The sequence below is a fragment of the Astyanax mexicanus genome, chromosome 14 (genome assembly GCF_023375975.1).
Source record: "Astyanax mexicanus isolate ESR-SI-001 chromosome 14, AstMex3_surface, whole genome shotgun sequence".
In the NCBI taxonomy this organism is placed as follows: Eukaryota; Metazoa; Chordata; class Actinopteri; order Characiformes; family Acestrorhamphidae; genus Astyanax; species Astyanax mexicanus.
The window spans coordinates 30,284,945-30,297,260 of NC_064421.1; the positions used below are offsets into that span (position 1 = coordinate 30,284,945).

The 12,316-nt window shown below is 37.3% G+C and overlaps 1 protein-coding gene across 2 annotated transcripts in view; it reads left to right on the plus strand.

Moving 5' to 3' along the window:
* The window catches only part of b3gnt2b (UDP-GlcNAc:betaGal beta-1,3-N-acetylglucosaminyltransferase 2b), a 31,322-nt gene extending 21,923 nt beyond the window's left edge, over window positions 1-9,399 (plus strand). The window contains exons 3-4 of one of the 2 annotated variants that reach the window (XM_022672781.2): window positions 2,395-2,513; window positions 3,698-9,399. In XM_022672781.2, coding sequence (XP_022528502.2) covers window positions 2,448-2,513; window positions 3,698-4,912 — 1,281 coding nt within the window. In that variant the 5' untranslated portion in view covers window positions 2,395-2,447 and the 3' untranslated portion in view covers window positions 4,913-9,399. The remainder of the gene's footprint in view (window positions 1-2,394; window positions 2,514-3,697) is intronic. The other variant, XM_007244637.4, reaches the window with a different exon arrangement.
* Window positions 9,400-12,316: the final 2,917 nt, after the last annotated feature.

Consider the following 12,316-nt stretch of genomic DNA (forward strand, 5'->3'; position numbering starts at 1 on the left):
ATGATTTGATCAATGATTAACTGTGCTTTAGTTGCTCAGGAATTTAGTTTTGAAAAAGGGTCATGTTAAAAACTACCAATGCGTTTAGTCCCAGTCTTTTGGATTGGCTATTAACTGAAATGCTGAGAAATTATTTAGTATTTTAAAGACCACACTGAACACACTGAACTCAATACCACACTGAACTCAATACCACTGCTGTAGAATAATTTACTCTTATAATTGATTAACCATTTTACACCAACACTAATTCCAGTAGCACACTCTGTTAATACTATATTCAGTATCTGGTTTGTTGATCTGGTTGAATTGTGCCTGATGGGTCAGTTCAGTTTTTGCATCTGTAAAGCACTGTTTATGACCATCATGAGGGACTGAGGATACAGAGCACATGATTGCAATACATTGTGTGATTTTTCTATCTATGAAGGAGTGCAGCAAGAGGGTCACAAGGCTGTTTTAATCTTTATTAGGAGACTGAGGCTATACCCAGTGGTTGGACTGCTTTGGTTCTTGAGGGCACATTAATCTTATCCAAACAAATCCTTCATTCAGTAAAGAGATCCACTAGCTGGCCACCAATCTTTAAAGTTGAAACAGCTTGAATTGCTTCAGGACATTTACTGTGCAAACTAAAGTTTCGGGAAACCTGCTTATTTATTGTAGCCTCTGAAATCGAGGGCATTAAAAAGGGATGATCCTGCTTTTGTTGAAGAAATTGTCACTACCTACTTCTCAGGAAAGGCTTTTTAATCATTTTTAGAGCAGTTTGAGGATTTGAGAGATGGGAGGTTACACAATCTACTTAGGCATAGGCAATAAAACTATTAGTGATGGGCCAAGGCACAATCCAATTCACACTTGCTAGTGCCAAATTCCGTTACAAGGCTTCTTTTTATATTAGTATTGAAATATCATGAGACTGACATGGACCATACAGAAATCCTATCTGGAGAGAAAAAAAAAATCAAAAATAAATTGAATTTCCCAAAAATGTTATTAATGGTGGGTAATACTTGGATTGTAAATGCATCCACTGTTTGTCAAATAACATTTTTAGCTAAAGCCAATACATACCTTCCATTTAGCGAGTGCTTTTCTCCAAAGCAATATAAAAATAATGATTTACATTAGTAACAGAGGACATAGTCCGTGGCAAAAGGTCATCAAGTATTATGAAACTGAGCTCTTCTGTTTAATCCCTTTAGACTTTGGGATGTCTGCTGGAAGTTTATTTAGCATTTTTCTAGGAAGTATAAACTAGCTATTTGCTGTCTGTTTGCCTCCCATCGCTGGGCTTTTGGGTTTATGTACCTATCTGAGTGGAGTTTCCTCGTTCTCAGGTGAAATCAATACTCTAAAACCAGAGAAATTGCATACTCTAAATTGTCCTGTTCGTATGTGTGTGTATGTATGTGCGTGTGATTGTATGTATAAGTGTGTGCCCAGTAGGGGTGTGACTAGATCTCGTGGCACGTGACGTTATTTCTCGTCAAGCTTAAACCTCTCTTGTGGGGAAAAAAACAGTTTAGTGTGGACTTTTTAAGAGGGATCTGGCAACACAGTAGCGATAGCAGTGAGTGTGGTGGCTGAGCAGTGAGAGCAGCTCTCAGCAGAAGAGGAAAATTTGGGCATTTGCATCTGCTACTTTTAAGTTGTATGTCTGGCTGCATTTTGGCTCCAGTGGAAACAATACACGGTAACAGAGTGACCAACAAGACACAACCCATATGTAAATACTGTAAGTAAATCGTACATGTGACTGTGTACAATGTGAGGCAAACAGACAGCAAATAGCTAGTTTATACTTTCTAGAAAAATGCAATTTTTTTATTGTTATTCTTATTTCTATTTTTTATAGAATCAATGTGTGAGAGAAACCAGTCTGTTAAGTTTGCGTTATGTGATGTTATCAAATAAAACTCTAGTTTTCAAGACATTTTTATTTTTGACGTTTTTTTTTTATTTTATTTATAAATCTCGTCTCGTTCTCATGAACCCAGTATCGTGTCTCGTTTCGTCTCGTGATATTAGTGTCTCGTCACACATTCATGTTTATCTGCTTCAGTGTACTATTCTATTGAAATTACTTCTTTGTTCAAACTAAACCAGCTGTGTTTTGCACTTCTGCGCCAACAATAGATGCAAATTAGTATCTGACTGCATTTATTCAAAGTTTTTAGACATATGATCATTTTGGTTGTTAAAGTGCACCTCTGCGCAAATCAAAAGAAATGCTGTGCGGTCAGTCAATTGTGGTACAAAGCTGTGGTGGTTGTCTCGCTTATGTTTGTTAGTCCAGTTAAGATCAGACACTTCTGTCACTCATGAATGAATTGTTCTGGAGATGGTGGAGTGATGGAAGATCAGGGCTGACATGACGTTCTCTCACAGTGTGAACCAGGGGAGGAAATGGGTATCTGAGCAGAACAGAACAATCCCAAAATATGGGAGTGTTTCAGGAAAGAAAGGAAGATCACAGCAGGCAGATCAAGGTCAAGATTGCAACAGAGGTAGGACTTCTCCGCTTGCCCAGCCGAGGCTGCTTTAATCTGACCTGTCGCAATAGGCAAGAACCGAGCAGTTCAGGAAGCTGCAACTTCCAGTTGAACTCAGGACACCTTATCTTTCTTAAATCACCTGAAACGGATACATCCGAAGTGCTTGGTTTTCTCATAACCTTAAAATGACCCCATAAATAAATGTTCTTTTGATTATTAAAACATATAATAAAGGCAACTGAAAGAGATTTTTATTTAATTTTCTAGATTCCTTTTTTGTCTTAAATGTGTATTATGTTTAGTCACATTTTTGTTTTTTGTTAGTTACATTTATAACATATTCTAATGTTAGTCATATTTATTTATTAGTACTATTTGTTGTTGTTTTTTACATCAAGCATTTAGGAAACTTAATTATTGTCATTTATATCACAAGTGGGACATGAGGTGGAACAAAATTGTGTTTTCATGGTCCAGTATGAGAAGAGTAAATAAAGCACTTTTTTTCCTGTAGCAGCATGGATGAGTTTGAATGAATATCAGGAACATAATTTAAATGCTGATATATTCGTCTAATTAAAAAAACGATAAAATATTACTAATGATCTGTTTTCTGGTCAGCAGTTATACCTAGTTGTAGCAATGAAAATGTCCAATGAAAAATGCTCCATTTGAAATGCTGTGTAATCGAGGAGTAAGCTTAATTCCTGTCTGAGTAACTGTGCCTAAAGGGGGCTTTGCAAATATAAGCTCTATTCATATCAAACTGTGTTTGTTTTATGATATTAAGTATTCAGCAGCATTTGAAATTCCACAAAGGCTGAATTAATTGATGTCTAGCTGAACCGCTAAAGCTAACGAATATAACAATATATTGTGTGTATAAACTGCCCTAGGCAAAGTTAGCTTACCTTTACAAAATTTAATTGGTGTAAATTCTGTAGCAGTTTTTTTATTTAGATCTTGAACTCTGTTGAGTTTTTGCATTTAAAATAAGCTTTGCTCCAAAAGCCTCATTGTCTATCCTTTTTTTCCCACCTTTTAGTTTTTGTTAATGCAATTAGCAGTGAAGATAACTATCAGGAAGTCTTACGAAAATGAGTAGTGTAGAGTGTATATTCTTTATTTATATCTTTCTTTGTTGTGTTCTCAGTGAGATTTGTTCTCTGACCTGTCTTTCCATCCCTGATTTCCAGGTGGTGAGTGTCAGCACCATGCACGGACCGCGAAGGAAATGGAAGGTCTTTGTGTTCATGATGTGTGCTTTTGTCTTCATCGTGGTGGAGGTGTCGAGAAGCACCGGCCAGGATAAGAGCGATCAGAGCAAAATTCGGATCCCCTCCAAGCCATTCTGGAAAAAGCCGGTCCCTCATGATGCTTACTGGAACCGCCACCAGCAGAAATTGGACCTTGAGAACAATCCGATCATAAATGGACCAAACATCACAGGTGGCTACAGACTGCCTGAATGGCTTAACGACACGGGTGGCAGGAACTCCTGTGAGCCAGATTTTAGAGTCACTACACAGGTGAAGGACTTCAGCTCACTTTCAGATCGTTTTAAAGATTTCTTGCTGTACATGCAGTGCAGGACGTACCCCATGGTGGTGGACCACCCAGAAATATGCAAAGATCAGCCGTTTCTTCTCCTAGCCATCAAGTCGCTGGCGCCACACTTCGAGCGGCGTCAGGCAATACGAGAGTCTTGGGGTAAAGCTGGTCTCATGTTAAACAAAACTGTTGTTACTGTCTTTCTTCTCGGTAACGCCAGTGCTTTGGACAACTTCCCAGATTTATCACACATGTTAAAGTTTGAGAGCGATAGGCATAGAGACCTGCTGCAGTGGGACTACAGGGACTCCTTCTTTAACTTGACCATAAAAGAGGTACTTTTCCTTGAGTGGTTTAACACTCGATGTTCTGAAGCTAGCTTCTTATTCAAGGGTGACGACGATGTTTTTGTCAACACTTTACATATTATTGAATTCCTCAAGAACCTTTCCCCTGACAAAGCACAGGACCTGTTTGTCGGGGATGTGATCACAAATGCTGGACCTCACCGAGACAAAAAAGTTAAGTACTTTATCCCCGAGAGCATGTTTGTGGGGTCGTATCCACCGTACGCAGGTGGGGGAGGTTACTTGTACTCTGGAAACGTGGCCAAGAGGCTCCACGGGGTCATGAGCAAGGTTGCCCTCTACCCCATCGATGACGTCTACACGGGAATGTGCCTGAGGAAGCTGGGGCTCGCTCCCGAGAAGCATAAAGGCTTCCGCACCTTCGACATTGAGGAGAAGTACCGCAACAACCCGTGTGCCTATAAGAGTTTAATGCTGGTCCACCCAAGATCTCCACAAGACATGATCAAAATCTGGGGCTGGCTAAATGACCCAACGTTAAACTGTCAGTAAAGCCCAGATAAGGCCTTTCAACAACCTCAGGGTTGCTAGATTTTGGCAGCTTAGATATGTTATTATTATTATTATTGTTATTTTCCTTATCAATATCATATTTGTCTAAAGACTGAGCTTGCCTTATAGGTGCATGCCTCAGAACAGATCAAATGAAGTAAAGAAGATAGGATGTGTTTTAAACCAAGTTATCCACAAATTTTATAGTGTTACGCGTATTTAAACAAAACTAGTTCTTGTGCCACAATGCTCAGTAATGGCAGTAACTGTTATTGAGATGCTGAAAGCTTCAACAGGATCATGGGAGCTGTAATATGTTGAAGGTCAGCTGGTCTGAACTGAGCACATTGGGGTAAAGAGGGAGGGGGGTATCAGTCTAGTTTAGCATATAATTTTTGATTAAGTTATATATATCCATAGGTTGCTTGATATCAGGAAGTATTGATTAGATATGCCAGTGGTTCTCAAACTTTTAAAGCAATGTGTACCACCCATGAGCAAACCAAACCACATTTAAGTATCAGAGAATAGGAAGTAGTGGACTACAGTTTCATTATTTTGCTCTAACTTTCTGAATGGTGGAGTTCCACGGGGTTCAGTTGTAGGACCTATTAAACTGTAAAGAACTGAAGTGTAGCTTTTATACAGGATCTACCAGGTTAAACACTAAACACAAACAAACCTGCTGTTGTATAAATTAGTGGTAAAATTTCAATCTGATTTAATATTTTTGTGCATGCATTACATTTTCTGAGGTCATCTAGTGTTTCGCCCTGAAATGCTTTGCGTACCACCAGAGGTGCCGTAGCACAGTTTGAGAACCACTGAGATACGCTATACATACAAAAGTATTCAGACACTGATTTAAATTTGAGTTAACTGCACCTAGTACCTAGTAGAAGGCACAGCTTTTCTTATTTCCTGTAGAAAAGCATTTCAATTAAAAAAAAAATAAATAAATAAAAAAACTTGGGCAACCACACACAAACCATCTCACAGATAGAGCGGTATAAAGCCATATCAGAATTCCTAAAAGTACTAAGTGGGAAATTTCCACTGGATCACTCCTACAGCTCGTATTTTATACTCTGATAATGAGGAGAGCCTTAATAGAATAAAATAGAATTGATTAAAACAGCTTGGATTAGAATAGAATAGAATAGAATAGGTTAAAACAGCACACAGTAGAATAGAACACATTAGAAAAGTAAAATGAATTCAAATAGATCCCAATAGATTACAATAAGTTAGTTAAGCAGAGAATACAATACAACAGTATAGAATAGAGATAATAAATAATAGAATAGAACACAAAATTAAACAGCACATGATAGAATAGACAGAAGAAAATAGAAGTTCTGTATAATATATATTTAATATTTGTGCGAAGAAGATTATGCCATTACAGAAGTGATATGTACAAGTCGTTCGGATGTACAAAATACCATATAATATTTAATGGATTATTAATAATCAATATCAGTATAAAAGGGAAACATATGTTGGTTGAATTCGACATAACAATCTGTGGTAAATGGTAACCGGTAAATTATCATCAACCTCCAATGTGTATAGCTAATATTCTTAAATGACTTTAATTATTTACCCCCAATAGTTATTATTTGAGTGTCATTCTATCATTTGATCTATCACTAATCATCCGTTGTCTGTGCCTAAGCTCACTAATGAATACTCAATACTCTCGTGGCGAGTACAGCGGAGTAAAGGCTGTTACTGTCACTGCAAAGAGCTTGTGTCTGCAAACTTTTGTATGTATAGTGAATGTTGGAAAAGGCTTTTATTTTTGCACTTGTGCTTTTTTTTTTTTTCTTTTTTTTTTTTGCTCCATAGAAACGGCTCCATTTGATTTAGCATATTTATAAACCATTGACCGCTGCCTCAGCAGGGCCTGTATTGCTCCGTTTATTGAGGGAGACTGTAGAACTAGATTATGCACAGTTCAGTGTTCGCCATTGTGTTGCTACTACTGTTTAAGTTGCTGCTCCTTTTGTTTTCATAAGAGATCAACTTTCAACAACAGATAAAGTAGAATTATTAGACTTAATTGCAGTTTAACCGGATTATTAGGAAATTAGGTCAGAGAATTCGTGTTGTGGGTCATGAAGTTTTTGTAAGAAATGCCTGTGGAGACGGTTATGCAAGTTATTTATTCTTTTGCGTAATAAAGCTAAAAGCTAAATATAGACAAATCAAAAACGTAAAAAGTTTCAAACACCGAAACAAAAAAGGTAATTAATGCTGTAATACACTGGCATGTAACGCCCCCATGTTATGGACAGTAATTAATATTATTTCACATGCATTTTGCCATGTTCCATAGAAGTTAAATATTACTGTACTGACTTGAGGGTTGTGCCTGTGTGTCACCCATCATTCCCACCCTCTGCACTGCACTGTCCACTGAGAGTGGTAATGCCTTCCAGTAAAGTCCATACAACTTCAGAAATGTGAAATGTTACATCTGTCTATTACCCACTTCCGTCAGCCCTGGATCCAACTCCCATAACTTATGTCATCTCCTTTATTTATAAAGGTGTATTCGTTCCCAAGGTGTCCCCTTAGGTTACATTTATGCTCAATTTACATTGACGTATGATAAATGTGCATGCTGTCCCGTATGTAGAACTGTCTGTTATACTTTGCTCACCAGTGTGTCAGATTATTTTTTATTTTTTATTATTTGTTCATGCTGTGATGTTTGTGCACCAAATTGTTGTTCTTTTTAATCCTTAACCTCCACAGTCAGAACCACAATGTGCTCACCTTTTAATGGACATGATGTTGGTCACTTGCTGGTCCAGCCCTCCACTGTTCCCTCACAGGAGATCAGTTCTGGAAGCATTGCTCTCGGTTGCATTTCAGTATTTTTCTCAGAGTGCCTGACATGGAAGCTTTGGAGAAAGATGTTTTAAGTTGTTTAAGTTGATTAAGGGGGCGATGAGGTGAGCAGGCTCATTGTTTGAAGTAAATAGACAAGGCCATCCATGTCCTTTGTCCAATTTGCTTTGACATACGACAGAACCTGCAGTGGCTGCTGCCGTCTGCTGGAGTGAGTGCACTTTTCCAGGCCTGGACTGGGCCTGGCTGCGTCCTTGATCACAACGCAGTCTTTTTCCGCTTAGGAATAACAGAGAGGAGGAGGAGGGTGATGGGAGTGGTGAATAGGACACAGCCAATGGCTGCCAATGTTAGACCGACACCTGCTGGTTAGGTGTTGAAATCACACCTTGATATTGTGATGCTTTCTTTATTTTGTCCTTATTTCATTTTGATGAACACTGGATTTGCTTCTTTTTTTTCAGTCATGATGTTGCCAATGATTGATGTTTGGATGTTCACAGAAGGTTAGAGCACATCACTGCAGTGTCTGCCTTTTCTTCTTCTGGGTTTTACCACGTTGATGTTTCAGTTTGTTGGAAAGGTCTGATGATTATGATGATGATGATCTTCTCACTGCTCGACGTAAAACCAAAATATTGCAGACTGTGCCTGCTTGCTGTAGAAGTATTGTTTGTGAAATATAATGTTTACACGTCTAGATAAACTAAATGACTAAATGGTCAAAAACAAAGGTATTTATTTATGAAGTAGCTCCTGAACCGAGGTCAGTTGGGTTGCTATCTCGCACAATATGAAGAAGAGACTAGTGCAAGGTGACCTGGATGATCTCAGACTGGCAGACATGCGCTCGACTGAGGTTCTAGGAAATCGTTCAGTTGAGTTAACTTGAGTTAACAGTCTGCTAAATTATTGGATATTATGTGTTGAGGGTCTTCTGACCTGATCTGAAAGAACACAGACGCAGACCCGTCAGCTTCGTTGTCCTTTTAGTCGTGCATATGCTTTGTGATAGGGACCAAAGGTCAGACTTCTGTTGCTTAGACTTGATTGTAAAAAATGGCTCTATGTGCCATCCTCGTTGTGCCTTTATAGATCTGGAATAACCTGGAGGAAGATCTTCAGTGTCTCTTTCTCCAGTCTCTGTCACTCTGATGTTGCTTTAAAATGTACAACCTATGAACGCTTATAAAAATGGTTGCTTCTTTACAATAAAACGGTAATTATGAGATTTTATCTAAATGACTCAGGTCTACTTTTGCTGTAGCTGTAATTACATGTTGACCAAAATCAAAGCCTTGCCTGTTTTTAAAGTGTGCCACAACATTGTATAATTAAAGCCTGTGCATAAACTATAAAGTTAATATAGTATATAAAAGTATAAAGTATATAAAGTGTATAAAGTATATAAATAAATAAAGCATTGTGTGTGTGTATGTGAGGCTCATTGTATATAGTCCCGTAACAAAACAGGAAGACACTGACCATTTTTTACCAAAATGTGCCTGCGTTTTTCTTACGCTATATTTCTATCGCTGGACTGTGTTTAGGTAATTGTTGTGAACCTTTTTTTTTGTTTGTTTGATTTTGTATTCTGTTTTTGTTTCTGTACCTAATCTAAATAAAAATAAACTATAATATTGTTTTTGTATCTGTATGTTTGTGTATTTTATTTTCAGTCACTGTCTAATTCCAATCATACAGAAGACTTTGGAAATTACTTCTTCTTAAAAAAAAAAAAAGAAATTAAAATGCTAAAGTCACAACAGCTGGTTCACTCTACATGATAACCAGGACAATTATTATCTTCCCAGATGATCCTGTAGTGTGTTGTATACGTCCTCCGATTTTCTCCCAGCGCAGACGAGAGATGCCCAGAATGTGAATAAATATAAAATATGTTTAATATTTACAATACAGTATCCTGTAGTGTGGAATGGTCACCGATACTCTGATGGGAAACATGACTTCTGCCCTAAATTAAATCCAGTGCAATCAATTACCTTCAGAAGTCACTTAATTAGTTAAGAGTCCAGCTGTGTGTAATTTAGTCTCAGTTTAAAAATAGCTGTTCTGTGAAGGCCTCAGTGGTTTGTTAGAGAACACTAGTAAACAAACAGCATTATGAAGATTAAGGAACTCCCCAGAGATCGGGTCAGAAAGAAAGCTCTGGAGAAGTTTAAAGCAGGGTTAGGTTATAAAATCATATCCCAAACTTCGAGCATCCCAAGGAGCACCATTCAATCCATTATCTAAAAATGAACCCGAAAAGACACGGCCATGGTCCACCCAAACTGACCGATCAAGCAAGGAGTGTATTGGTCAAAAAAGCAGTAAAGAGAACCATGGTCACTCTGGACGAGCTGCAGAAATCCACAATTTAGGGGTGCAAATCCACAGGACAACTATAAATTGAAGATGGATGGAGCTAAACCTGTTGAAGGCTGCAAAACCATGAAACTGTCTAGATTTACCTTCCAGCAAGACAGTGACCCTAAACCCTAAGTCCTGACCTACATCCTATTGAGCTGAGTTTAAGCTATTTTGTAAAGAAGAATATGGCAAAAATCTCGGTGTCTAGAAAAACAGAAGACTGTGTTGGTCTATACAAGTTTGTGTGTGTAACGTAAAGAAATGTGAAAAAGTTTAAGGGGTATTAATATACAGCTCTGGAAAAAATTAAAAGGCCACTTTGATTTCTGAATCAGTTTCTCTGATTTTGCTATTTATAGGTTTATGTTTGAGTAAAATAAACATTGCAGTTTTATTCTATAAACTATGGACAACCTTTGCTCCCAAATTCCAAATAAAAATATTGTAATTTAGAGCATTTATCTGCAGAAAATGAAAAATGAAAAAACAAAAAAGTTTTCAGACCTTAAATAATGTGAAGAAAGCAAGTTTATAACATTTTAAGCATTCAGACATTTTAAGAGTTCAGAAATTAATAATTTGTGGAATAACCCTGGTTTTTAATCACAGTCTTCACCAGTCTTTCACACTGCTTTTGCATAATTAATGCCACTCCTGGTGCAAAAAATCAAGCAGTTCAGCTTGGTTTGATGGCTTGTGATCATCCATCATCCTCTTGATTATATAACAGAGGTTTTTAATTTGGAAAAATCAAAGACAATCATCATTTTTAAGTGGTCTCTTATTTTTTTCTAGTGCTGCATTTTTCAAGGCACTGTCTATAAATATCACTGTGAATCTAGATATTGTGATATACACTGAGCTAAATTAAGCATTACGGATGATTATATAGAAGAAGGTATATAGCTGTACAAGGCCAGTGGAGAATACATCACTTGATGATTAAAATGACTCACTGGAGGTCATTCATTGTTCCTCTCAGGTGTTTATTCTGGTCAAACATTTGCAGATGTGTGTTGAAAGATATTCAGGGCAGTTTTTTTGGAACCAGGCTAGGTTTCACAACAATATATTAACACAAAGATGAATCTAAAGTGGTCGAGTGAGGATCACAATGAACACAAGCGCTCTCTCTCTCTCTCTTTCTCTCTCTCTCTCTCTCTCTCTCTCTCTCTCTCTCTCTTTCTCTCTCACACACACAGTTGTTCTCTTTTACTTTTCAGTACAGATCAAACAGCATTGCACTGACATTTTTTTCAGCATTATCAGCATTATTTTACCACTAGAGGGCGACTGTGTATTACAGTAATTTTAATGCAGGTTAAATCTCTCCTTTTTTCCCTCCCGCTCTCTTTCTCTATCTATCTACCCATAAAGTACCAGTCAAAGGTTTGGACACACATTGTCATTAATTGTTTTAAATTTTCCTGTTTTCCTACAGTGTAAATGAATAATGAAGTGATCCAGACTATGAAGGAACACATAAGGAATCATGTAGTAACCTTAAAAGTGTTAAACAAACCAAAATACTCAAACACATTAAGAGATAAGAAATTAAAATAATTAACTCTTGATGAAGCACATCTATTAATGGAAAGCTATTACAGGTGACTCTTCTTCATAAAACTGACTGAGAAAATGTGCAAAGAGATGTACAAAGCTGTCATCCAAAAATGTATATATTTTTGTTATATTTTGGATGATTTTAATATTAATCTACCATGCAGATTTTTTAAACTGAATTTAAGGTGTGTCCAAACTTTTCACCAGTGCTATATGTTAATATCTACATTCCTGCAACCACATATCTGTAAATCTGTATATATATATATATATATATTTTTTTTTTTTTTTTTTTTTTTTTTTTATCGTCACAAGTGTATGCTAAATCTCTCACAGCAGTTCAATGGTTAAACAGAACTAAAGCATTGAATGAAGTATAATTAAGGTTAAGTTACACTTATATAGCACCTTTCTAGAAACTTAAGGACTCTGGACTTTACAATCACAGCCAAGCAGCAGCCAATTGCACACAGCATACTCTCAACCAGAAAAGACCATCCACATAGAGGACTGCATCCAGCACTGAGGAGCTGATCCAGCACTGACAGACAATCCATATCTGGGCATACAGTCATACTCAGTGAAGGCGGTCTGAGACACTCTTGGGCT